The 27,257-nt window shown below is 41.3% G+C and overlaps 2 protein-coding genes and 1 long non-coding RNA gene across 5 annotated transcripts; 2 read left to right on the top strand and 1 right to left on the bottom strand.

Annotated features, from left to right (window-relative positions):
• LOC137593698 (1-phosphatidylinositol 4,5-bisphosphate phosphodiesterase zeta-1-like) lies at positions 1 to 11,994 on the top strand. Its single transcript, XM_068312634.1, has 10 exons — positions 1 to 190; positions 1,599 to 1,800; positions 3,202 to 3,346; positions 3,593 to 3,745; positions 5,279 to 5,435; positions 6,495 to 6,602; positions 7,898 to 8,070; positions 9,562 to 9,688; positions 11,548 to 11,694; positions 11,918 to 11,994. Exons 1-10 carry the CDS (start codon positions 1 to 3, stop codon positions 11,992 to 11,994), a joined length of 1,479 nt encoding a protein of 492 aa, XP_068168735.1.
• Positions 11,995 to 13,014: 1,020 nt separating this feature from the next.
• pik3c2g (phosphatidylinositol-4-phosphate 3-kinase catalytic subunit type 2 gamma) lies at positions 13,015 to 24,716 on the bottom strand. Of its 2 annotated transcripts, none has more exons than XM_068313327.1 (33): positions 24,512 to 24,716; positions 23,755 to 24,238; positions 23,588 to 23,667; positions 23,147 to 23,304; positions 22,786 to 22,900; positions 22,589 to 22,700; positions 20,798 to 20,868; positions 20,573 to 20,636; positions 20,322 to 20,435; positions 20,186 to 20,216; positions 19,591 to 19,774; positions 19,369 to 19,491; positions 19,094 to 19,222; positions 18,540 to 18,654; positions 18,318 to 18,451; positions 17,979 to 18,167; positions 17,502 to 17,595; positions 17,318 to 17,412; positions 17,003 to 17,183; positions 16,805 to 16,912; positions 16,611 to 16,703; positions 16,340 to 16,469; positions 16,097 to 16,236; positions 15,842 to 16,011; positions 15,515 to 15,671; positions 15,298 to 15,407; positions 15,045 to 15,213; positions 14,771 to 14,889; positions 14,596 to 14,692; positions 14,454 to 14,517; positions 14,248 to 14,327; positions 14,010 to 14,135; positions 13,015 to 13,672 (listed from the first exon to the last, which is right to left on the bottom strand). In XM_068313327.1, the coding sequence occupies exons 2-33, from the start codon at positions 24,121 to 24,123 to the stop codon at positions 13,520 to 13,522; spliced, it is 4,074 nt and encodes a 1,357-aa protein (XP_068169428.1). In that variant the 5' UTR covers positions 24,124 to 24,238; positions 24,512 to 24,716; the 3' UTR covers positions 13,015 to 13,519. The 2 variants fall into 2 exon arrangements, with proteins under 2 accessions (XP_068169428.1, XP_068169429.1); XM_068313328.1 differs by having other exon boundaries at positions 23,755 to 24,233.
• A 381-nt stretch (positions 24,717 to 25,097) lies between these two features.
• LOC137594353 (uncharacterized) lies at positions 25,098 to 26,054 on the top strand. 2 transcript variants are annotated; one of them, XR_011035232.1, is made up of 5 exons: positions 25,098 to 25,182; positions 25,357 to 25,616; positions 25,695 to 25,720; positions 25,806 to 25,911; positions 26,012 to 26,054. It is a non-coding gene; the product is annotated as an uncharacterized lncRNA (long non-coding RNA). The 2 variants fall into 2 exon arrangements; XR_011035233.1 differs by having other exon boundaries at positions 25,135 to 25,182; positions 25,360 to 25,616.
• The last annotated feature ends 1,203 nt before the right edge of the window (positions 26,055 to 27,257 follow it).

The following is a 27,257-nucleotide window of genomic DNA, read 5'->3' as shown; positions in this document are numbered from 1 at the left end:
ATGGCTACAGCCAGGGCTCCCGTCACCAGAAGAGCTGAAATCCAGAATCTGTACCAAAGTCACGCTTCAGGCCAGGAGACTATGTCTGTCTACGAATTTCTGAAGTTCCTCCGCAAAGTGCAGAAGGAGAGCATATCAAATGTGAACGTGGCGTTGAGTTTGCTTAATGAATATGAGATTGACGAGACAGGTAAGTAAAGTAGTGTACCGTGTCAGGCTGCTTGAAGCTCATTGCTATGGATGAAGAGAATCTTTTAGAACACTCACTTTGTCATATAGTGATACTGATTTTGTCTTGATAACGTTAACGCTGAAACATCTGCGCTGTCTAGCTGACTAAGTGATTTGCTGTTTTACCAAAGGCATGTCAATGGTCAAGTCCTGTTTGTCTCAGGGCAGGTACAGTTAGGAAATGTACAGCATCACAAACAACACCAAACCAACATTATACATGAGATTGTAGCTCAGCTGAGGACCTTGTTTACCATTTTATGGTGTTGTCTTTTAATAAGATAGGGTCTGAGGAGCAGGTGTTAGCTCACCTAGCAGACATACAGTTACAGACAGATTGTCATAACAGAAAAGATGCAGGCAAATCTCTACAGGTAACAACTCAAATTCCATCACATACTCCAGTAAACCATGACATGAGATAGCACGCAAAATACCCAGAATCTAGTACATGAAATATAGTTACCTTCACGGAGATGGACATACTTTTATTCTCTGGCTTTTATTAATTTGTGTGACTATCTGCAAGATTACATGAAAATCTTGCATGGATTTTCATGAAAGTTGGCCATGTGTACAGAGGAGCCCATTATAATTTGAAGTCGCTCTGCATGGAGTGGTTTCTACTTTTTTGAACACTGCAAGGACTTTCTGACAGCTTGTGTCAAATATGCATTAACTACTTGATGGATTATCATCAACCTGGATGGAAGAGTGTGGAAAGTGCCAAGGCTTGAAGCACTATATTTTGGAGTAGATCCAGACAAAGGGGTCGATCTACAATCTTCAACAATTCTGACAACCCTCAGGGCAGCCATTTTAATGGTGACTGTCTTGTTGAAATTCAAATTAGAATTTATTTGAACTTAAAGTGACTGTTGGGACAGGGTACAGTCTTCATTGACTATCCTTCTAGGATTTACTGTTCCCAAATCCTGCCATACATTTCAAGTATAAGTCTCCATTACTGCTATGAAAAGGGCCTGTTGTACATCTTGTACATTTACTGTTGAATATTTAATTAAAAACATATGTGTTCTCTTGAAATTGCACATATTATACATATTATTGGCTGCATCCAGATAGAGTCCCACCGTCACATCAGCTAATATGTCAATTACCAAGCGCCAACTACCAGCGAGGTAACTTACATTAACACAGGTATAACACATTATACCTCCCATCACCCATCACATAGCACATGCTAGCATTATTTTTATGTCATTGGAAACGTTAGCATTTAGATTCAATCGCTTCTGGCCACTGGCATACCTGTAGCTGCGTAGTCTTGTTTTCATGTTTTGATTTGTTGAGGTGATGCTGAGTTTGACACTAACTGTTAAGTCTGCTCTCTTCTCCTCTTCCAGCCAAAGAAAACAGGTCGTTGACGTTTGAGGGATTTTACAGGTACATGGAGTCAAAAGACAACTGTGTTTTCAATCAGGCCCACACAGTTGTGTATCAAGACATGGACCAGCCTCTCACCAATTACTTCATCTCCTCATCGCACAACACCTACCTGGTGGGGGGGCAGCTGGTGGGAAAGAGCCACACTGATGCCTATATGCGGTATGGTTTTGATCGTAACAACGTTTTATTATTTTTTTGAGTGTGTGTGGAGAGAGAGAGACAGAGAGAGAGAGAGAGAGAAAGAGAGAAAGAGAGATTAGATTAACTTGACACACTCTTTTCATCTCAATTCATTGACCTACTCATGTGCTGATGCAGACGGTGAAATTACTGTGGTCGCTTTATGGCGTAGAGGTGATTACAAAAGGGGCTGATGGCAGCAAGAAGAGCTGTATTTATGGTCCCTGTGAAAGTGCTGACCACATGTCCGACTGGTAGAGAGGAACCCTCCAAACCAGTGGCCTGGAAGCTCTGGTTTACTCAGAAATAATGATCTAGAAAGGAGAGCAAAATGACACAAGTGAGAAGATGGCTTTAAAACTCACTTTCTCAACGTTTGGAGAGTGACGAAGTACTGAAATACTGATGAAATAAAGATCAACAGCGCTGTCTCTCACCATTTATTTCTCCAGTGCTCCCTATGAGCATATTGTACTTGGGCAAAAAGTATGGGCAAAGAGAAAAATACATGATGGACCATTTTAAGATGATAAAAGAAGACTTTTCACATCATCTCCAAAGTATGTTTAAACTGCAAACCAATGAGTAAACTTAAGTTAACTTAAGTTAATTAACTTAAGTTAATTGCATCACTGGTCTGCTCTGTTCAACAAATTGGTTAAGATGTTTGATCGGATCAAAAGAGAGCAAAATTATCTTATACCAAGAGTCACGTGGTATTTTTTGGTCTCTTTCTCTGGTCATTGTTGCACTCCAAAATCAGAACAAAAAAATCATTAGGGGGGGAATTAAAAGAGATAACACATCCAGTTAATGCTGATACAAAATAGGAATGAGATAAACATGTCATCTGGATGATGTGTTGTCCAGTCGTCACACAAGCGGATATTGAAATCTGACTGTAATTAGCAGGACAGTCACAACGCAGCTCTGCAAGACCATCATGATACTCGGTAAGCAGATACAGAAACATAACAGGTCTGAAGTGGAGGCGAAGCAGACTCACGCTCAACAGCACCATTATTTAGATGTACACCAACATTAAATGGGCAAAATTGTCTGATTTCTCCCCCCAAAATACATACATATTACATCATGCAGCAGAACCATTAAAACTTCCAAAGTAAAAAGGTATTACTTCTTTTACATTGAGATTCCAAGAAAATGTATCAGTGGCAAACCAGTTAGTCCACCTAGAACACAGAAATAACAGCAATGGATGCACAACACAGAGGAAAACTCACTCTACAGGAATAATTTAATAAAAATACATTTGCTATGTGCTTTGCCCATTCTTTGACACGCTGAAATATATGTTATGTATTGAAATGGCTTTAACTGTCACGTGTGTGATTTTGTGTGTGTTTGTATGTCACTCAGGGCTCTGAGGAAAGGTTGTCGCTGTCTGGAGATTGACTGCTGGGATGGGGATAATATGGAACCTACAGTCTACCATGGTCACACACTGACCACCAAGATCCTTTTTAAAGATGTCATCACCACTGTGGCACAACACGCCTTTGCGGTGCATACAGTAGCATGTTTCATGACGTACAGCATATACTGTAACTCGTAGTGGTGCCCCAGGCATCTAACTCGGTATTCACCCCTGCCTCTGAAGGCAGGAGCTCACAGCATTTGCTATCATTAAATCCTTTTTGGCAGTAATGCTCTGCTTGCTACTTGTCTTTGATACTAATTGTCGAAAATGAGATGAGAATCATGATTTTTTTTCCCCTTGTGTTATATACATGTGGTTATTTCTCGGCAGGTGTCTCCTTACCCCGTGATTCTGTCATTAGAAAACCATTGCTCCCCACAGCAGCAGCAGGTTATGGCCTACTACCTGGAATTGATTCTGGGGGACATGCTGCTGAGAGCCCCCTTGGATAACGCACCCATCGGACAGCTCCCAAGCCCCAATGTAAGATTCAGAAAAGCTCAACCAATCTGAGCTGTAAATCAGAAGAAGAATCTGTGTTTTAATGTCAGAGCTGCTGGCCCAGGCAGCGGATTGATAATGATTACATATAAATCTTCATCATCTGTCACAGCGAAGCAAAACAACAAGGAAATGAGACCTTTTCTTTGTCACAAAGGGCTTAATTTGTTTTTTTCCAAGACTTCTTGCGGTTCTCTCTTCCACAGGGATGTGAGGGGTAGATGTACGGTTGTGTTTGAAAGCCTCTTTAATCTCGAATTCACAACATCTAATGATGTGTTTAATCCTGGGAAGTGTCCATCATTTTTAGTCTGCTCAGGTGCTTGAGCGTGAGTCTATGTAGGGTACCTCTTTTGGGTTTTGGACATCTCCACGGTAAGCATCTGCTTCAACCCGTGAAGACCCGTAGAGACTAGATGCCAGTGTAGCAACTCCAGTCTATTGAATTTGGCAAGAAGGATGAAGGGGAGTTTGGATGAATGGGAACTGTCACGATGGAGATGCTTAGCTCCTGCTGATTTCTGCTGCTTTGGGATTAACTAAACATCACTAAAATCATCCAAACCACATGTACTGTGGAAAGCTTAGATAATTTGGGTAACAAGAAATCATTACTTGCTTTTTTACGGTTTGGCCATGAACGTAATCAAGAATCCTCATATTACGTACTAAACTAAATCAATCAATTTTTTTTCTATCATTTTGTGTAACAGCAGCCACAGGAGCCTAATTTTCACTCTATATGGATATTCCACTTTCTTAGTGCTAATCTCTACCTTCTTATTTCCTGTTGTGTGGCTCACGACGGAGCTGCTCCCGAGCCCCGATCAAATATTTAAAGTTTTTTCTTTTACTTTTAGCATATTGATGCTCATCTGCATAACAAACCCAGGAGAGTTCTCACAGATTCTGAACCATCGATGGTGAGATGCAGCAGCAGATGCATGATTGAGCGATTCGGTTCACCTGCTGCTTCTGTTGCTTTATCCCACCAAACTTGCCTGAGTGCATGCTCTGATGTGGATGAGGCTACCGAGTGACTCTTTGAAGAGCAGCATCTTTTTGACAATTCAGAGAGGGGGCGGGTTGTGCAGAAGTGTTTTGATGTTTGTGCCCTAAGTTTGAGGATGCAGGAGGATGCGTGTGTGTAACTGATTTGCATTTATTCACGTGTGACTTTGACTGCATGTGTTGTTGTTTTTTTGGCAATGCCAGGCCCTCCAGTTTAAGATCCTCATCAAAAATAAAAAAATGGATAGTAAGTCAGAGGACGAGGAAAGTGTAGTTCAGGGAGAGAGTGAGGAAGAGGAGGAAGAGGAGGAAGACAACACAGCAGGGCCAAGCACAACAGTAAGTCAGTATGTATAAGATTTAGGAAGAGGTATATTGCAGATGTAGCTGAATGTACACTTATTAAAAAATAATAGAGCAAAAAAGGTTCAGCTTTAATTCAAAATCATTTGTTGCTGATGGTGAATGATTTTTTTGTTTGTTATTCTCTAAAATAATGAGTAGCGCCAGAAGTTGGTGGTGGCTAACGCTTTATCTGACCTGGTCATATACACCCGGTCAGTCAAGTTCATCAGCTTCAGTCATTCTGCAAACAATCAGAAGTTCAATGAGAACACGTCTATGCCAGAAACAACAGCTCGCAAGCTGATCAACGAATCAGGTAAACTTTTATTTGTTGTAATGAAACTATTGGAAGTGAATAGGAAAGTCTGAATTCGAAGGAGTACAATGTGTATAATTAAACCTGCAGTGCAGAACTCCTGTCTCATGTAATTAGACAGACACTACTGGCATGCTTATAAAAGTCTCCCAGACACCAGATTTAAAAACTCTAGTATGCTGCAAAATATACAGAGACTAATCTGCTGGTGATAGGCTTAATCAGCACTGTGTAAACTTGTTTGGCAAGAGCTTGAATGTAATGGACGTTTGTTTATACGAAAAAGTCCCACCCTGCAAATAGCACAAAAAAATCAGCCTGATGAGGCCAGCATGATTTATAGCTCTAGTGCAAAAAGGAGACATCTCTGTAGGCTGTCTTTGAATGAGAAATGCAGTTATGTGTGGTACCATAAACCTCTATAATGATGAAAGCACATTGAACACGACATAGAGGCGTACTTTTCAGGCAATAAAACCAAACAACATGATCCCAGAAATGCGCCTTGTAGTCTCAGTATTGTTGAAGTGAAAAGAGACCGCTGTGGTTCGATTCAACTGATGATCAGTAAAAAATGTCAACCTGCTGCCGTAAATTGAAGAAACAGAACAAGCCAGTTGGATCGGTGGGCAGAGACCACAAGATTTAAAAAACTCCTAGGCTCTCGTCATCATCAAGCAGACAAACTATTCCGACAGAGGCTGAAGCTGCCTACCAGTTTTTTTTTAGGTCTCACTGGAATGAGGAGATTAAAGTGTAGACATCAAAACCAGATTGAGATGACAAAACGGTTTAGTTTAGTTGTGTTTTTTCAATCATCTGACCATAAGTTAAATAGCAAATTAATGACGGCACCTTATTTCGTCTTATCTGAATAAAATCAACTTATCCAAAAAGTTACAAACACCAGAAAAAAAGCGTCCATGTTGTTCTGCAGCTTGACTGAAAGATCCAAGATCCAGAAATGACTCCTGTGAAATCTGACGTCTAAATATTCATTTTCATTAATGAGCAGAGAATTAAATCTGACATTTTAATATTGTTTGTCCTCTCTCCCAGCTGTAGAGTTTGTTCAGCATAACCAGAAGTTCCTCAGTCGAATTTATCCAGGATGCATTACAGACAACTTGGCTCCTCAACAGTTTTGGAATGTCGGTGCACAACTCGGTGAGTCAGATTCAACGCAGTACCTGCCCGAAATAGGAGAGACCTCACTCTCATGGTCTGGATTCTCCCACACAAATCTTTCCTTTAAAAAAAAAAAAAAAAGTAACTCCTTTAAATTCAATTCAGCAGAGACATGAAAATTGTCTGCCTTTGATTTTTTTGCATTCTCGACGCGCAAAAGAGCCGATACAATCCATTACAGGCTTCTTTTCACAACCGGTGGAGTGAAATGCTGTCCAGAAAGTAAGATTGGTAAACTTCAAAGGGAACAATCTGTCCAGACGTCCTGCCGATTAGCAGTGAAAAGAACATTTCATTCCAGTCCGCACCCTGACCACCTAATCTCTGTTTTCCCCGGGTGCAAGTCATCTGCTGGCCTTTATCACACTGTTCAAAATCGATTTACACGCTCCAAAGTGTGTTTTATTCCTTTTACATCCTGGTTTGGGTATCAGTTTAGTTCTTTTAGAGTCCATCATGAACATTGGCATGGACATCACATCATGCACCTGTGCTCTAGACGGTCGATATGCCCTCCTTTATATTCACCATCCATTTGGCGAAGTGTGAATACCACTACATCCTTGATCTCCTGTTCTTGTCATCCCTCCCCTGTCTTTACACTTCCTCTTTAAGTGTCTCCATCACTCAGTCATCCAGCCACTGATTCTGACATGAAGCCCTGCTGATGGTTGAACAGGTTTCTCTGGCAGCTGTGCCGATGATGATTGACACTCCTCACACTTGCAGGAAACAACAGGGGAAAAACAGCAGCCTGTATAGATCAATCACAATCAAATGAGACCCCATGATAAACACAAGAGAAGCATGAGGAGGAAATGCAAACATATTTTTTTTGGGCTAAGATACCAGTAAAATTATTATCAAACATATTTAACATATTGCATGCAACCCGAGCATGTCAGCAGGATTAAACCTTCTACACTCTATATGTCTGAAGGACATCATCACTACTGCTGCTGAGAACATGTTGAACGTGGCAGACCTGCCAACACAGACCTCTACAGCTGCACTCATTGCAGGTTCTGCTTGTGAAAGTGTCTATGATGCAATTGTACACTATCATTGCAGGAACATTTCAAGTCATTGTATAATTGAGCTCCCTCTTGCAGAGTGACGAGCCTTAAAAAGAGACGAGATTATCTCATGATGCTCTTTTTATCTCAACAAGCTTTAGGCATTTTCAGTTTTGGTTCTGTAATCTTTTTGCTGCTGCTGCTGCTCGGTGAATCCTCATTTTCATTCTTCCGCGATTGTCTCTTGGTGTTTTACAGTGGCTCTGAATTTCCAAAAGACCGGCTCTTCTATGGCCCTAAATGATGGCCGTTTCCAGGACAACGGGGCCTGCGGATATGTCCTGAAGCCGAGAATCCTCCAGTGGACTCGGCGGACTTTTAATCCGTTAATCGAGCACACCGTCTACAGACGTACGACCCTGAACCTTCAGGTACAGCTGAGGGCTGAGGGATCCCCTTAGATTGGCTCTAAGGTGCAATGTGTCAGATCTGTGTGTTACTGTATTGGGAGCGAACGGTGATCGTTCAGGCTTAAAGAACACGGGTAACGTTTTCATACGGAAAACTAAAAGAGGGAAGAGAGGGGGGGTGATTTAGTGTAATTAGGACGATCCAGGATCCAATTAATAAATCATTTCTATTTCATTATTTTAAGTGTTTTATGCAGTTTTAATAGCAACACTTTTATCTCTGGCCTATAGCAAAGTGTGTGTCTTCCACCATAAGTAAGACACACACATTAACTTGTCTAAGTCCAATTACAGAGATACAACAGATTGCTTTTATAGGGCGAAATGGCGGTACTCATCGGTGGAAATATGTGAGATTTTGTGCTGCAAAATCAACATGTGAAACTGACTTTGATCAGACGCGACTCATACAAGCCTCAGATGACGAGGCCCAGAAATGTCATCGATGCCCTGGCGGAATCAGTGGCAGGAACAGCTGTAAATCAGAGCACAAATCCACCTTGAAGCGTCACTTCACCCAAATTGTATAAACTTATCTTCAAATCGACTAGAAGTCAGATGCATTCTGAGACAACGAGGGGAGGTGTGCGGTGGAAGCAAATAGAGACAAGTTTATCGTTTGCTTCATGAAAGTCTGGTTGACAATTGGCAACGTTTTCCTTTAAAAATGTCACATCAAACCAAGTTTCGCAATTAAAGTGTTAAACACAGCGGCCCTTCTAATGTTTTTGGTGAAGTTCTAGTCTGATGAAAGAAATAAGTCAAGTCATCACAGGGTAAACAAAAACACACAGTGCATGAAATATACATTCCGCACGCACTACTTTTTGGATACCCTGCGAAAAAAACTCCTTCGTCTTTACTACTATCCAGCATTATTTGATCAAGTTGGTTTTTTTTTTAAATCCTTCAATCCTGACTCAGATCTAAACTCAGTGGGAATTGTACTCATAAGCAGCATTGAGCCTTGGAGTTTAGTCTTGGGTTTTCAATCTTTAAACAGCAAGTTAAAAGTAAATTATTCATCTTCTCAGGAAAACAATATTTCTCCTTAAGCTTCCATTTGCATAAAACTGTGAACTATAAACACTTCTGGCCTGTTTTTCAATAGAAAATCTTTATGAAAAGATAGCTCCAAAATCATATCCTTTACTCCCCAAAACAGGCCATTGTGTCAGTGTATGAGCACAATGCAGGGGTTTACAGCGTGACTTTGGGAATGAAGACAGTCTTTCATTTTAGGCTAGATAGTGTGAAGCTCTATCAGCAGTAAGCGGGGCACGTTGTGATAAGTACATGCGTTTGTCTTTGATAAGTGACGGGGACGAGAGGGCTCAGTGTGAGCTGACTATTCATCCCTGATTACACCCTCATAGACCCCATGTGTCACCATCCTTTCTCTGTGTGTGTGTGTGTGTGTGTGTGTGTGTGTGTGTGTGTGTGTGTCAATAGATCATCAGCGGGTCCAACCTACCAACCTCTGAGGGTAACAGACAAATGAGCCCCTTAGTGAAAGTGGAAATTCATGGAATTCCATCTGACTCCTGCAAAAAGTGGACTCGTGTTATCAAAAGCAACTGTGAGCATCACAAAACAATAAATGAATTGCTAAGTTTGAGTAGTTTGAAGCTGCATTTCTAAATAGGAATGAATTCATTTTAAATCATTCATGAATTTGGATTTGGGTTCAAATCCCCCTGAGGACTTTTCTGCTTCTCGCTATGGCCTCTCTCTGGGTCCTTCCTACCACCAAAAACCTGGAGCAGAGGTTGAACTGGTGGCTGTATATCGACCGTAGGTGTTCCTTATTTTTTGGTTTGACAACAGTCATGTTTAGCATTTACTTTCATGTCGTGGTGACATTTCTAATTCGTGAAAAACAAACTACTCCTGAATCTAAAAGGGGGGTTTTGTTTCTTCGAAATTTTCTATTTATTTCATAAAATTGTTATGAAAATCTAAAATTTATGACCTGATTGTGTTAGATTGTGACAACTCATCCTGAGGGTGAAGTCTGAATTTTGTGGGCTTCCATCCAGACACTGAGAAATTTCATTCATAGCAGCACTTATAAATGTCAGGGGTCACCAGTCAGTAGGATTCATCTTTAAACAACAATGCAATGCAGAATTCTATCCATCTATCTATCTATCTATCTATCTATCTATCTATCTATCTATCTGTCTCTCTGTCCATCCATCCATCCATCCATCCATCCATCCATCCAGGAACCAAATTGTTGACTGACTTGCAGGTTGACATTACCATTCCTCCTCCCATGCTTAAAGCATAGCTTAAAAAACACATTTACAGAATTCATCTGAGAACAAGTATACTGTATCTCCTGAAAAAAAAAGTCATGCAATGTCAATTCAAAAGAAAACAAGGAATTCAATCTTGATCCTCTAGAGTTTTACATGACAGCAGTATTTCTGTGGTTTGTCTTCATCTTTATAAATCTATTTCTCAATAAACTGCTGTTGGGCTTCTGAGGAAAAATATGTTGATGAATATCTTCAAAATGTGCTTTGAAGAGAAGTCGGTCACAAACCTTTTCTATGAAGAATGATAAACATGCAGGTGTTAACTCTTTCAAGTCTCTCATCAGGCTTGAAAGATCTGAAGTTTCTTCTTCAATGGATAATCATGACATATCAGCTGGTGATCACATAACATAGTGTGTCACATGTTGAATGAAAGAGAGAAAGTGGGAAAGAAAATAAGAAAATGAGGAAGAAAGAGATGAGAGAGAGAGAGAGAGAGAGAGAGAGAGAGAGAGAGAGAGAGAGAGAGAGAGAGAGAGAGAGAGAACGCAATTAAAACAATGAATGAGGGAAATAAAATTAGAGTGAGATGGGAAAAAAGTATCCGGAGATGGAGGCAGATGGAAAGTAGAGAGATGGAGAGAGAAGAAAGTGAACAGAAGAGAAAGAAAGTGAAATGAAAAAGAGGGAGATAAAATGGGACAGAAAGAGGGAAAGAAAATGAGAGAAATTGTCCTGAATTGTCCTGAGTCTTGAAGGGTGCAGCGAATTAATGCTTGAACATAAATCAAAATGGTTTCACACTAAAACAGATAAAATCACTACTGAATACAAATGAACACAGATTGTGATCAAAACTCTTACAGGAGCTCAAATAAAATCTTTTGTCAGAAATTATTTAGAAATGCAGCACAAATTAGTCGTCAACATGTTCTCCCCGTATTGGTCAATGAAACATTATTATATGCAAATAACACTTGTAAGTTATTATAATCTGACTGTGGGTCTGATAAATATTGACTTATAGGTCACTTTACTTTGTCATGACCGAATGAATGAAGAGGAAGCTCTTGCCTGCGTTCTACTGGCGGGTGAAAAGGGTGTGATTACGGTGCCTTTAACTGAGCCAAATGATGCTCATTGATTCTAATAAAGCGGTTCAATCTGATTACAGCTTTGAACCCTCGTTGGGATGAAGAAATGATATTCAACATCAGCATCCCGGAGCTGTGTCTCGTCCGCTTCTGTCTCTACGACCATCCGCTCCTGAGATCGAACTTCGTGGGCCAGTACACCCTGCCTTTCACCAGCCTGAAGAAAGGTGAGCAGGACTGGGTGGGGGGTTGGATATCAGATGAAGAACTAAATGACATCAGATGACATTGTGTGACCATCACTGTATTGTTATTCACACCGTCAGCATTACTGAAGGTCGATCTCTGGAATTTTTTTATAGGAAGTCTTCTGCATATCTGTGTGAGGCTCATGTCTATAGCAGGTATACATACATACATTTATTGTTGTCTTTCCTTCTCCACCACCAGGATATCGCTGGGTACCCCTCCTGACTCTTAAGGGAAAAAACCTTGATCCAGCCTCTCTCTTTGTTTTTGTCTCCTAAAAAGAGCTGGAACACAGCCCCTGCCAACAGATAAGGAAGCGTGGCTGATGCAGGAACAACAACAAAAATATAAATAAATCAAAAACACCATATACTCAGATATAAATACCAATTTTACTGTGGGAAAAAAAATAGAAGCACCTTTTCTCTGTTGTGTGCGCTTGGTGCTGAAGAGGAGGAGACCAGAAGGATCCAGCAGAGCTGAAAACACACTCCAACGAGGAATAGATCTCTGTGGAGAAATCCCTGAAGAAGGATATTAGACTTTTATCGTAGAGTTAATAATTGATGCTCACGAAATGATTGTGGTGGAATTGAACACATGGAAGGAGATCTTTCTCAACCACAAGACCTGTATTGTTTTTGGGTTTGTCTCCTGTTCCGATAGGAGATGCCTTTTCTCCTATTAAATCTGAAATGGATGAATGATGCCGGGACACATCAATACTCCACAAATACCACAAAAAAAAAAGAATAGCAAGCAGCATTATCTTCCAAGCGTCCCATACTGTGAGAGACCCAGCAGGGAATAATATAAATAGCGTCACAGAGGTATGCATTATTGAACCAAACACAGTGCATGGAGGTCTATTTCTATCGTCGTTCATCACTAAATCCCTTGAATTTGGCAGGCGAGAGCGTGGGTCAGCGGCACTGTCGGGAGGACGATGCCATTAAGATAACCTGCATCAGTCTTTGAAAAACTCTGTGTATGTGTGTGTTTGTGTGTGTGAGAGAGATGAGTTGCCATTTTAGATACAATGGACATCTGGCTTTGAGTGTTTATGCATGCATGTGCATCACTGTGTCTGATGCCACTGATGGATGGAGTGAGGGGGAGAGCGTTAACTCTGCCTCCTCAGGCCAGAGAGGTAGAGTTGTCATCCTGCTCACACACTGGGTGCAAAGCCTCCCACCTCAACCCCCCTTCTCCCACCCATCTTTCGCTTTCAATCCCACTGGTTAAGGACGCTCAGTTGACACAGCCGAAAGGGACAAATACAATCAATCGAGGCAGGAATGGGGCAGGCGGCTCCTAACAGCACTGCATCGCCTCCTCTTTAATCTGTCAGCGGCCTCAGCCACCTACATATACAAGGACAGCTTTGAGTCAGACAGGAACAACAAGTTAAAGTACAAACAGAAGTGCAAGGATGATGATAAAACTGGTTTCTTCCCTTCATCCAACAGAAACACGTGCATCCATAAATCAGTCTAAATAGCGAATGTCTCATATGAACATATTGAAACAGTCATGTGTGACAATTCACTCAGTAAACAGTCCGCTTGAGTTTTACTCAGCTTTGTAACTTCATCCGTATCCTCACCCCCATTGCTAGGAAAATATAGCATTTGTGCAAGGTTTTTTTTTAATACAGTATATGATAAATAAGTGCAGATGAGAGTCCACAGTTCCTCTGCTGGGTGTCAGTCATCCACTCTCTTTGGATGATCTCCTTTCTCGGTGTAGTTGCGCCCCCTACTGACGCCAAGTGTGCAGCGCAGCTCCCTCTGCTCTCCGAGGTCAGTTCGCACAGTTCCCAAGGAGAAACCATGTCTCCTGATCGATCAGCTTCTTCTCCAGTCGAATGTTAGTTGCAGCCAAAAAAGTCTTCTTGCTCTTCACCGTCACTTCCAGCACCATCCCATACAACAGTGGGACGTAATTGTACTCCAGCTGTAAATGAATTAAAAGCGGATATTCTAGTCACAAAAAAGCTTCATATTCAGAATATCCAGTGTTCAGTTTGTTCTTTTTTTTTTTTTTTACAAAGTTTGTCTTGTATTTTAATTCAGTGTCAGATGTGTGTGAAATAAGGCTTTATTTTGAAAATGCAAAAAGCGAAGCTGCATTTTTTTTGAAGTCCTAAGCTGGACTTATGTATGATGTTTATTTCTTTGCAGAATGTTAATTATTATTTCTTTGCAGAATTTTCAAATCTGCCTGTAAAAAGTAGAGATTATTTGAACTGTGCTTAATGTTAGACAGACAACAGGGCAAATAAAAATTGTACCAGTTCATTGAAGGTGGGGTTGTCATTATTTCGGACAACCTTTGTCTTCTTCTTTGAACGCTGTTGAGGGTCTGGTCGCAGGCGGACCACCACGTAGGCATCGGGTTTGGAGCCATTTGCATGCGTCTGTTAAAAGCACACGTGAAAATACCGAAATAAAACACACTTCACTATATCGCAGCGTCGGTTCCTTCTATATGAAAGGTGCTATTCAATAATAAGTGTGAAGGAAACTCACAATGTTCTTTAGGTGTTTCACCAGCACTGAGAGTTTAAAGTCGGAGTAGGAAATGAGGAGCTGGATCTGGGGACTGGCTCCTGCAGTAGCACAAAGATCAATACCAGTAAATCCCAGTATAATAGTACATACATTAATATTGCATTTTTTATTCAACCTCACCTTCTAATATTTAATACACCCACCATTGAAAAACAGAAAATTACCTGTGGTCACATTTTCCTGGACTATATTAGGCCCATCCAGGAACAAGCTGCACACATATTCATTCTGCAGAGCGCGACAGGTTTGCAAGTTAAAGCCAGTTTTACAACAGAGAGAAATTAACCAGCGACAACATGAACTTACTCCTTTGCATGGTCCCTCAAAAAGCTGTTTGAGGTATTTATTCAATAGAGTAGTCTTGCTGTCTGCTGTGAATGACATCTTGAACCGTCTCGGAAACCTATAAGCGTGTCGAAATTAAACAACTTGCGTCGCTGTGAGAGGAAAAAGCAATGCTTCCAAATCCATCTTTACTCACTGAGGGAGCTTCGATTTGATGAAGTATTCCTGCAGCTGCTTATGGATCAGCTCAAGCTGCTCTAATGTCTTGTCGCTGTTCAGAAATCCATCATCAATGGTTACTCTCAGGTGATAAATCTGCAAATCAAACAGCATTATGGTTTTTCATCAGGATTTTATAAATTCATTGCTGCTTCCTCAGGCACCACAAGCAAATCTACTGTCTGTTCCCGGTTTAAATTTAAAGCGTTTCATTTGAGTTACTACGGCACAAGAGCACCGCGTGGCCTCACCACATCTTTTCCATTGATGCTGCATCCCTGGATGACAGCTTCTTGGATGTTGGTGCTGGGAGCAGGGATGCCATTCGAAGTTAGCGACTCCTGTTTCTTTCCCTGACCCATGTTGTGCACCAGGAAATTAAACTTGACTGAAAAACAGGCCAGGCTTTCCTTGATTTTCCTGCATCAGGAGGGATGCAAACTAATTAATGAACACTGAAACAGGAAAATAAACATTGTGTATTTGTGTTTTATATTACATTACTTTGTAAAATAGGACGTGGCCTCCAGATCTGTGTCATGAGGTCTGAGGTTGTTCTGGACGTATTGCAAGTCAGAAGAATCCTTCAGTTCAGGCATTCCTGCATTGAGCATCTGGAAATTACACACACAGTAATCAGAACTGTGCTTTGCGGAATGTTGTCTAGTCTCTATGGCTCTAAAGTTGTCACCGCGGTGGTGTTACTCAGGGAAGGGCTTACCAGCTCCAACAAGCTGAGTATCAGTGCAGAACGCTGCCTGATTATGTTGTAAGCTTCGCAGCACAGCTCCACGAAACGATGCAAGCGCTGAGGCTTCTTCCTCCCACCTGTGATCAAGTGATGCATCTCAGACGTGAAGATGAAAGGTGATCTGTCTCTGTCATTGTAAAAAAGGAAAGAACTTTAAAAACAAATCATGACACCCGGTTGTTTTTTTCGCTTTACTTCACATTATTCTCTTTGAATTCAGATGTTTCTGTATCGCTTTGCTTCCCAAAATTAACACTTCCCTCTTTCAAAATGCCATTTGTTTTTAGACTGACTTGCCTTTTAAAAGTTCCGAACTTCTGTGCGTTGCCCATAATCTTTCCAAAGTCAATGTGAAACATGTGCCCACTCCGTTTCAACATGATGTTGTCATTGTGACGGTCACAGATACCCAGGATGAAGGTGGCCACGCACCAACCCGCACAAGAGTGGATGAAGTTCATCACAGCCTGTTACAAAAAAACCCAAAAGTGAATATTTAAGTCCATAGTAAACTTATTTGAGTTATCACAACTCTTTTTTCGAGGAGTTAACCTTCTCGTAGTCCTCCTTAGTTCTATTCCACATATGAAACCATTTCTCTAGCGTGTCATCTCGAAAGTTGCCTTTTACCAGACCTGACTCCTGCTGAATAGTCCTCAGGGTCTCAGCCTTCGGAACCACTTCCACCAGACCTGACAGGCACAAAGAAAATATTTGGAAAAACTTCCACAGCTGCATAGATTTAATTCAAGGAAGAATGACTGTTTATTCAATAGCACAGACAGATAAACTGACCCTGATCTCTGCCGGTAGAAAGACACTTGTAGGTGATCATTTGAAGGTCGAGCCCCTCCTGAAGCCAGAGTCGATTCATCACACGGACTATCTGAAGCACCAACATGTCCTGACGCAGATTATCTCCTGTCTGAGCAACAAATTAAAAGGGTGAGTGTTCATTCAATAGGGCAGCGTCCATGCAGCTGAAACCAGCAAGTTATGACAACTTGAAAAACTTCTGCAGAGTTCTCATATGAGGCCCAGTATGGATCAAAGTACAAAGACCAACCTTGCAGATGACACCGATTTTCTCGGCTAATGGGTCAGAACAGAAGAACGAGATCCCCAGCGGGGCGGCGTTGGAGTTGTAGACCTTGCAGGTCTGTAGATAACATATCAGAGGACTAAACACTCCAGATATGAACTGTGTGCGTTCTAGACTTGAGTACTGATACGAAAGATGTCGCGTTCATTGCGACTTACATCCATATCCACCCCCTTTACGCGAAATGCAAGATCCAGTGGCAAAGAACAGCTCATGTCATCTCTGAAAAAGTCTTGAATCTGTGACTTTTCTTTCTTCAAGACGTTCTGGAGACAAACACACAAAATCAAACAGCTAGTAAAATGAACTAAAACGACCAGGGACTAGTTATTTAGAGGAGACGTCCATTCACCGACCTTACGTCGCATCTTTTCAGCAGCGCAAACCTTCTTTGCCACCTGCACCAACGCAGACACCAGACGGGTTTCGTGCTGCAACTCCTGCCTCAGTGCCCGTCCACAGCAGTGCTGCAGGGCCGCCTGGACCTTACAGAACCAGCTCTGGTAGTAGGGGTCGGTGCGGGCGTCCTCCAGCAGCCTGCAAGGAGGGCCAACAGTAAGAACTGGTAAAACTTCAACGACGTGATGACAATCAAAACGATATCAACAGATTTCCACCTCAAACAAGCGTTTATCCTGTCTGACATTACATTCAGTCCGTCTGTTACTCACCAGTAGAGTTGCTGGGCGATCTGGGTGTTCATCAGTGATCTCTCCAACAGCAGCATCACCAGAGGTCCGTCTAACTCCCACTCACTCTTCAGAGCCTGCAGGAAGGGGTTGAAGGATCAAACCTTTCTACGTGATATATACTCATACATGCGTATGGGTTACTGCTCTGTGTTATTTCACTCACTTGAACCAATTGTGGAAGGAAAACCTCCAGTTCGCCATCTGGTATCTGTTTAAAGTAATAAACCGCAGCTCTTCGCACAGTCTGATCATGAAAACTGAGAAAATAAAAATAAAAATGTGATGCATCACAAGACACAAAGCACAGATTTTATTCTGACAACTTTTCCACTCGCTTCATTCATGTTGTCAACCAACAAAATAAGATGCACTATTATATGTTATATTGTGTAATTATATTACTGCAATTAGGCCCACTTTAACAGGTGTAAAACTGTAAGTGACACTTTTAAATCCTTGATGCTGTAATGACACACATCACATGTAACACCAGCATTTATACCTTTTCTTCCACTACTGCAGGACATACTCGAAGCTATGAATCAGAACATGTAATCTTTGTCTGCTTTCTGTGCATGGTGGTTCTTGCAGATCGCATTAGGCCTGTGTTTGTTCTTCAAATGATCCAAGGGAAGCCTACCTGACACTGAGCAGGAAGAGCGCCTCCTCTGGCAGATAGATGGGCCAGTTTTCTAAAATTGTATAAATCTCTGTCAAATCTTCAGGATGCCACCTGGGGGCTCCACCCAGAAGCAGGTGGAGGAAAGTGCTTCCATTATCACTACAGTAACGTTTGCTCCAGAGGAAAGCCTTCTCATTTTCTGTCAGGCTGGAGAAGATGAGATAATATCAGGAATGTGGAAATACAATGAACGGATTTCTCTTTTGATTGAACATACAAACAATTGAAGCTCAGAAGGCGATGCGGATGCACGTCCAGTTAATGGTGCAAAGTGTGTCATTTTTATTGGTAACTCACAAGCAGAGGCAATGCTTCTTAGAGACAGCCAGCAATTTCTTTCGTAACTCCTCACAAGGTGGCGTAAACGTGACTGAAGCTGGGAGCGCAATGGGCCTCTGATACGTCCACTCAAACAGATGCTTGAACTCCAGCTGGGGAAAAGGCACGAGGATGACTGCATTGTGAAACTTGAAGTGGTTGTGTTTTGGTTCAAAAGGGGAGCTGCTCAACTGTACTGACCTGCAGTATGACCCAGGTGGGTTGTCTGTGGCTATCATACAGGGCAGGAGAAGGAAGGGCAGGCAGCTCTGCCAGCCTGGACAGGCCGAGCAGAACAGTCCCCGACACCAGAGTGCTGCAGACAGAGACAAAGGTCACTCATTACATCAGAGCTCAGTTTAAACAGTAGAATTCATTGATATGCAATGCCTTTACACACATTAAACATGCATTAAGTTCAGAAAATGACACATTTGAAACTGCTAATGACAAGTGATAACACACAGACAATGGACTATGCTTGGAACATATAGTAATAGCAAAAATAGGTACAAAGTAATGATTATTACTTATTCTAAAAACAAAATCATTCTACTCATCTCACTTTTAGTGAATCAAAATCATTTTATTTTGAAAATTCACACAGCCTCCCATTATGCACTTTATGATTTGAACACAAAAGTCATCAAAACATGCTGAAATCAATACTGAAATCCCCGTCTGCTATGGGAAACTTTTGATAGTTTTTTGTCCAAACCTTCTCACGGTGGTGTAAATGTTGTGTAAACACCTACCTGTCACTGAACAGAGGCAGCACAGCCCAGCCTAAAAGCTCTGGACTCTTGCCTCGCTTGGAGCCCTTGAGGCGAAATGTCAACATGCATTCGTACGGCAGCTGCTTTATCGGGACAGGAAACGCAAACCTGACATATAAAACACACACAGTCAAAAATTCATGCTTCCAAAATATACAGATAGGTCATTTCTAAACACTTGACGATCTCACAGATCATTTTGTTGTGTAACTACCAGCAGAAATGTAATGTTAATCAATGTGGGAGAATCTTACATGCGGTTACACTGGATCTTGTTCCCAAAAGTCAAAGCAGTGCTGATATTCTCACAAATTCCCGTTTTACAGATATGTTTTCCTCCATATGTCAAGTCACAGGAAATAGAGAAGTGTTCATAACTACAAATAATGGAAGGAAACAATTAAGGCATGAATGTTTGATCATGCTAAAACTGTATGATACATAGAAACAGTAAATCTGTACCTCTGATTTCATACCTGTTCATCCACATGAATTCCAGGTTGTACAGAGATGTAGCTTGGAATTGGAAGATTTCCACGTTGTCCTCCACGTCACGTGTAACTGCTTTTCCGGTCCTCTCCTCACATTTGTAGTCTGACTGGAAGTTGTCAAAAAATATCTGCATGACTTTGTGCAGGGCACTGTGGAGCAGCACCATACCTGGAACAGGGAGAATGAAGAGTTGAGAGAAATTAAACTCTAAATGTCAGTTAAATTACAAGCAACATAAGTATCGATAAGTTTATGCAAAGAAGAGGGGGAATCATCTGCTTTTCGATTGATTGGATGGTCTGTTTATTGTATTTATTTTGCTGAAAGGAGGTATATTAGACCTTAATATGATCCTTGAAGCAGAAATCAGCACCAATTACTAATCTGAGATTCCATGCATTTTGCTTAATGAGCTAAATTTAAGCTGCAGGAATATACATGTATCTACATATGTTTTCAAACAGTGATGATATTTCTGTTGTTAACTGTTTAGACACCTTCATATCTGCAATGTCCACAAGTTTGGTTATCAAGAGAAAAAGCACCAATAGTGATAGAAATTGAGTTCTAGTTACCCACCAGTTTCAACCTCAGCTGGGTCATTAAAACTCTGCAAACAAGACGGAAAACACACAAGCAAGTAAAGTATTTTAGATTCCTTTGTCTCATTGCAGTGTCACAATCTTGAGGCAGGTGACGGTATGTGCTTTTCTACCGTAGCTCGGTTAAGCTTGCCGATCATTTCCTCCAACTCCTGACACGACAGTCCACACAGAAGATTGCTGATTGTTCGAACACATTCAACGATGGCATTTATTCTCACCATGCACTACAGACAGGAAAGGAATTATCAGAAAGTCAGCGTAGGATCTCACTGGTGTTACAGATTCATGTGAATTACGAGCCAAAAACAAAATGCAAATGATCACGTAGGAGAGCCCCGATGGTTATCCAGGCTTTACTGACCCTGGTTCTCTTCAGCTCCAGCACCTCTCTGTTGTAGATCTGGAGCACCTCCTGCAGACTCAGCCTGATGAGGAGAAGAGGTGATGGAGAGGTCGGAAACAGAACTAACCTTCCCAGTGTTATCTATAAACAGCAACCTACTGACATATGACCTAGTTAACAGGTGTCACTGCAACCAAAAGCGTTTCACAGAGCTGTTATGGGACACATCACTGGAAATCTTACTTGGAGGTGTTGAAAACACTGACAGGACGCAGGAGCTGGTATGGTTGGCCTGAGGCTCTGTCATCCCACCCCTACAAGGAAACATGCATTAAAAAACGTAGGATGTCGGAGTGGCCTGTCATGATATCTACTGCTACTGGATGAGACGTAGCACAGGAAAATAATGCTCTCATTGGGATGTTTGTCATTTAAATGTTGTGGTGATGATTCAGTTCAGCTGGTCTGATAAAAGCTGTATGAACTGCTCAGCCATTAAATAACCTAATTTTTGTCTCCCTTCCTGTTTGGCCTTGATCTAATTGAACTTCACCTCATCGCGGATTTTTGGCAGGCAGTCACGTGATACCATACACACATTCTATTGGCTGACGGCGTCCAGAAGTGCGCTACGTTCCGTGAGTGTCGGACTTTCGTGAGACACAAAAATGCTTAAAGCAATTGATGAGAATGTGGGGAAAGGTAATACAGGTAGAAGGTGGTTTAATATCAGTATGGGGAGGGTTCATAAATGTTTAAATTACCGTAGATAATAAATAGTTCATTGCCATATCGCGGAAATCATTATTTGCTTGTGGTTTCTGGAGCACATTAACCACAAGTAACAAGGGCGCACTATGTGCCTATAATAGCACAATAATAGAACCACACCCTTTTGAATACAAGAGATCTTGCCATTCTTAGAAGAAGCTACACATTGGATTTGAAATGTGATATATAAATATATATCTAGATATGTGAAATATACAGAATAAACCAAATTTGAATGTTTAGCCCAAAAAAATAAGATTTGGTGAAGTATCATCTACTGTATGTTGGGCTCAAAACACACAACCTCAGTGAACACAAAAATTCAGTTATTCGTTTGAAAAACGGTTTTGCTGTTGCCTCACTGCAAGAAGTTTCCAGGTTTGAATCCTGTCTGTGTAGATGTTCTCCCCGTGTCTGCATGGGTTCTCGCCAGAATCAAAAGGCATTCCGGAAAAGATGCGGAAGATGATAGAAAACATATTATTGTTAAAGAGATCCAAATTGAGAGCATAGCGAAGGTTAATTTAGAATATTGGTAAAGTTACCAGTAAAGGTCATAACTTGTGGTCTAGTGACACCTTGGTGACCCCTCATATGTTTCTATGGCCTGATGAGTTAAACTGTTGAGAAGACACAAGTCCTGTTATCTCTGGTGGAAAGTAAACACAGTATTCCACCAAAAGGACATTAAAACTACAATCAAGTAGGGGGGTGGCTGGTAATGGCAAGGGAATGTACGGTACGACCTGCCATAGATGTACAAATCTTGAATTCTAAAGGAGAACATCAGATCATCCCACTAAGTTGACGCTTGAGTACAAATAAAAGCATTAGAATAAGTCCACTTCTGGAGGTTCTAAAGAAATGAGATTGGAGCGGCCTTGTGAAATAAAAATATCATTCAGAACTTGTAGTCTCTGTCTTTGTTTCCTATTAGATTTTGTTATGGAATCAGCATAAAACACGTACCAAACCAGAAGAAGCCAAGTAGAATTCTTTCATGGCCTTAATTGACTTTTAGGACCATAAATGTTGGAAACATTTGGTTCAATATTTTTGTATTGACTCCTGCAACTCAGTGCCATCAGCTGTGATGTGATGTAAACAGAAGAAAGTCAAGAGGGAGGGAGAGGGAGTATCTGGTTTTACCAGGGATCTGTCACAGGTGTTTGTAACAGCAGCATTCCAGGACTATAGACATGAATTCCTGGTAAGTAATCAATACTATGAGTGGTAAAGGAGAAGAACTCGATCTGAACTTACATCCCTAACCAGACGGTGTTTGAGGTCGTTCACGCAGAGCAGTCGTAGAGGCACTGCTAGTTCAAACTTGCAGTACATCTGAATACTCTCATGCATACCCAGCAGCTCTTCACTATGTAGAGATAAGAGAAATGGTATGCAGTGAATCCGATTGAACAATGGTAGCAGGTAACACGCAATGTTTTATGGTGACCTACTTTTGCAGACACTCTTCAGAGTCGCACAGTTTTAAAACGTAATCCTCTCTTGTGTTGGGATCAATGCCCAACAGCTGGAAGATTTCATCAATCAGAGTTTTCACCTCTCTGTTCACTGGATAAGAATTAGGGGTCAGAGTCCACACACTTCTGTAAACATTTGCAATAACAGCAGAACAAGCCGAAGTTTCTGACAGTGAAGTGGTATTGTGGCATGCAGTGATGGAACATTACCAGTGAATACTTATTGACATACTTCTACTCCACCACAATGGAGAGAGACATAAATCTTACTCAATTATTTTCTTTAGCTCAAGTGATTACTTAGGTTGTGCTATATTGGAAACCTTTTTAATCTCACCGGCTGTGGAGAGGGGGAGCTGGTGGTTCTCCCACCCGGTGGACACGCTGATGTTCACCTCCACCTGCTCCAGCAGGGCCGGGCTGATCTGTAACACTCGACCCCAAACCACACCTGAGTTGTGAGTTCTGTCTGTGTGTTTGTATCGTGACATCAATCTATCAGAGACCAAAAAAAGGGTTTGTAAAGTTTGATGGCAAATGTGTTACACACTTACCGTAAACTTCATAGGCAGCGTGAATCATAGCAATAAAATAAAGGAACAGTGACTACACTGAGCTGAAAGAACAAATGGAAGACAAAAGAAAACTAAAACTAGTAAGATATTAAGAAGTTATCAGACGGTAGGCTACTTTAAGCTCTCCAAATTGCACACAGTAATTAAAGAGGGTCTAATTTATAGGAGAAAAAGACACGCAGGAATTCATTTCAATATCTTACTTAGAAGTTGCCGCACAAAATGAAGTCAGACCCCTGGTGCTGCCTTGTGGTGTATCTATTAGTTTGATGGTGAAGGCATCCTGGTGTGAAAAGCAAAGGTTGATTGTATTTTATCATAAAAGCTTGTCTTTGTCTTTGTTGTGGGAGAAAATGATGGAGATACTCACATTGTGTATTTCTGTCCGGGAGCGATTCAGTCTGCTAACAGGCTCTGTAAGGTCACAGGAAAACTGCTTTCTGGGTTTTGCAATTGGCCTTGCAGAGACAGCGGGGGGTCCTGGCAAAATTGCACTAGGAATCCTGGGTCTTGGTGGAGGGGGAGGTGCACGAACAGGGATGGGTCTCTGGTAGTCTGCATTCCCTGAGGGTTTGGGTGAGGGTTCAGGTGGGGGTTCAGGTGGGCTTGTGCTCGCAGGCAAGACGGTCTCATAAATATGACTTTCATCATCTTCAGGAAAAACTTCTATGCACTCATAAACGTGTGTTCCATGTGGATCCTCAGTGAGTGGCATGGGGGGGGTCGGAGTCGCTTGCATCTTGTCTCGTGATTGATCTTCTTTGCCTTTCAGTTGGATTCATCTATCAGGTCTTTAGATGATGTTATATTTCCACAGTTTGTGGGTCCCAAACATGATAAAATGATGAACTATGCTGTACAAAAAAAAAAGGAAAAGAAAACCAGGAATCCAGAATTAGGCATAAATTGTAATTTAACTTCATGGCAGAATAAGTGAACTGTTTTATGGCTGTAGTCTAGCTGATCCTGAGGCTTTACGTTGGTCTAATAATTAACAAATTTTCAAACCACAACAATAAATGCACCGGTGCGCGCCATTGAAGCTCACCTGTGGAAATAAGTCGCGAGAAGTATCACAAGTAGTTCACATTTCATTGTAAATGAAAACTTTAAATTTGCACACTCACCGTGAATTGACTGAAACAATAAATACTGTTAGGTCACTGTAACCCATAGCAACACAGACCAGTACGTTCCAACCTTTTTACTATAAACATATTCAAAGCTGGCAAAATTAGACTTGGCCCCAAAACAAAAAATATTATACAAATTAAAACTGATATATAGAGTTTGTAATCTACTCTGATCTTTCTCCTAGTTTAAAACTCACCCTAAAGCCCAGGCAGTGACTAGATTACCACTGGACTGAATCATTCTCTATGAGCCAGAGCTGTAAAAGATTTGGAGAGTTGCTTGAGCGTCCCTCCCTTCTTTCTCCTTGAGCAGTTCTCAACAACTGTCCCCCTGCTGGCCACCGGAAAACATTACATGTGTCAAAATGTAGACGATTTAACACTCATTCTAGCAACTCTCACATTTTACCAGGGTTCAGAAATGACATGGTATGGAAATATATAAGGTGTGAGTAACAAAACAAAAAAAAGAAAAAGAAAGAGGTAGCTTTTCCTTTGCTCATCAGAAACAAATCTTTCCAGTTTAAATAAATAATGAACTACATCATATCCACTCCTAACTCAGGAATGTTGTTTGGCAGGTTCGGTTTCATTCAAAATCAAATGAGTGCAGGGTGGAGGAAATGTGTGTCAACCACTTCCAGACATCGGGTTTAACATTTACGGTAAGATGCAATGCACTTTAATTGTTGACAAATATTGGTATTCACTGTATATGAATGGTATTTATACGAGGCTTTGTTTTCTACAACCATCTACTTGTAAAAGCATTAAATCCTTCATGCCGACTCTTGGTTGGTGTGTTCACTGTGGTTGTTTGTGTTTAATTTTTTTTCCAGCAGTAATTATGGAGCCTTGCCAACTTTGACAAATGTGACATTTCAATGGGAGCAAAAGCAACAAATCTCCAATGAACATGACACAAATGTGTCATCAAATGTGAACACAGCAGGAAGGAGAGGAGGTCAGACAGATAGAAATGCCTTCCAACTTTACAACTCCGCACATTTCAACACCAAATGTAAAACCTGAATTTCCTGGATACTTTGCACTTATCTTTGTATTAGTGCTCATCGTGATCGGATCCATAGTAGCAGTGGTAAGAACTGTTCTAAATGGTTAATGTCACTTGGCTGCATCACAGATTTATCTTAAAGATTTCAATGGTCCTCTTCAGGTTTTTCATATCAAGAGGAGATCAAGGTAAGCTGATAAAGCATTGCTTTAATGATTGGGTACATTGGGTTGTTTTTGTTATTATTGTTCTTTTTTTTTGCATGCATTACAGAATAGATGAGCTGCGCCACAGGCTGATTCCTCTGTACAGCTACGACCCAGCAGAAGAAAAAGAATGGGGCTTCTCTAGCCAGGAGGATGAAGAACAAGAGCTGGTTGTGAGACATTTTTTCCTTATCTCTCAGAATAACATAACTCACGTGTACACATACAGCAAGAGATGGTGATAAACTCACATAGAATAATCTTATTTTTCAGCAACCTTTGTACAAAGAGGCAGTACTCTCCTTATCTGGCTATGGATCGTGAATGGAACATGAAGACGGAAGATGAGGAAGATGTCTTCTGTTTTGCCGAATCAATACAAAGTCAGTCTGAATTTTTTAAAATCAGTGAAAGTATCTATCCATCCAATCATCCATCCATCTTCTGATGTTGCTCAAACTGACAGCAGATGGCGCTGTAGTCCTACCTCTAATGTCAGCTGCAAAGGATCTTCCTTCCACAGACTGTATACAAAAGTGTATTGCAGGTTTATCACTTCTTTACAATAACTTAGAAGCCAACATTCATGTTAAATCTGTTGGTCTCGTGTGTCTGATTTATCTGTGAATAAAGCTAAGAGCTTCAGCGTCACACACCTGTTTCTGCTTGGTCATCAGAGGGCTTCCTGGTGTTTCTGTTTGGAGGTTCCCCCTGTTGGACTGCTGGCTGTTCCTGAGAGAAACATGAAATCCCAAGGAAAGAGCAGGTGAACAGCACACCTAACCTTTCAAACTCTGTGACTGATTACATTAAGGTATGTTTCCAGTCTTTGTTACTCTTAATTTCCTGTGCATGTGTTGATTTGCAGTCTGGATGTCCACCTACTGGGACCACAGTGGTTTTTGGCATCCATCCTGTTGGTCTCTTCGGCTCTTGTCCTCCCCGTTGTGAGCCTGGACTTGCTGCTGTGTTACTACTGTCCTCTGCAGTACAAACAAAATACCTGCACAAATCTCACGACCCAGTGTCCTCCCAACTGGCACTGTTCCACCTCCACGGGCCGCTACGGCCCCGTACATCTCCTGTCGGCTCAGGGCTGTGTGCACGCCAATGTCTGTGACTCCCATGAAATCACCACGTACCGGGGGGTCAGGTACAACATCAGCCACTCCTGCTGCTGTGAAGACAAATGTAACCTCCCGCCAAATAATGACAGTCTATTGAAGATGCTACTAAGGATGCTCAAAGGCCTAATAAATTACACTAACATTACTGAAGTTGTTGAAAATGAGCCTCGGGATTCATGTGCAAATTATACATCATCCAGCAACTTCACATTATCTACCACTTCATCATAGAAGTGCTTGTGAGAGGCACTTCTCCACATCCGACTAACATTTGAGCAGATGCTTACAATGTTTGCCAAATGAATTTGTTTGGTGACCAAAAAAAAAAGAAGCATCACAATCAGTGTTTTACGTGATTACGTTTACCACAGAGAGAACAAGGTGGACCGCTC

Source organism: Antennarius striatus, chromosome 4 (genome assembly GCF_040054535.1).
Source record: "Antennarius striatus isolate MH-2024 chromosome 4, ASM4005453v1, whole genome shotgun sequence".
NCBI classification, from domain to species: Eukaryota; Metazoa; Chordata; class Actinopteri; order Lophiiformes; family Antennariidae; genus Antennarius; species Antennarius striatus.
This window is presented reverse-complemented; position numbering and strand designations above follow the sequence as displayed.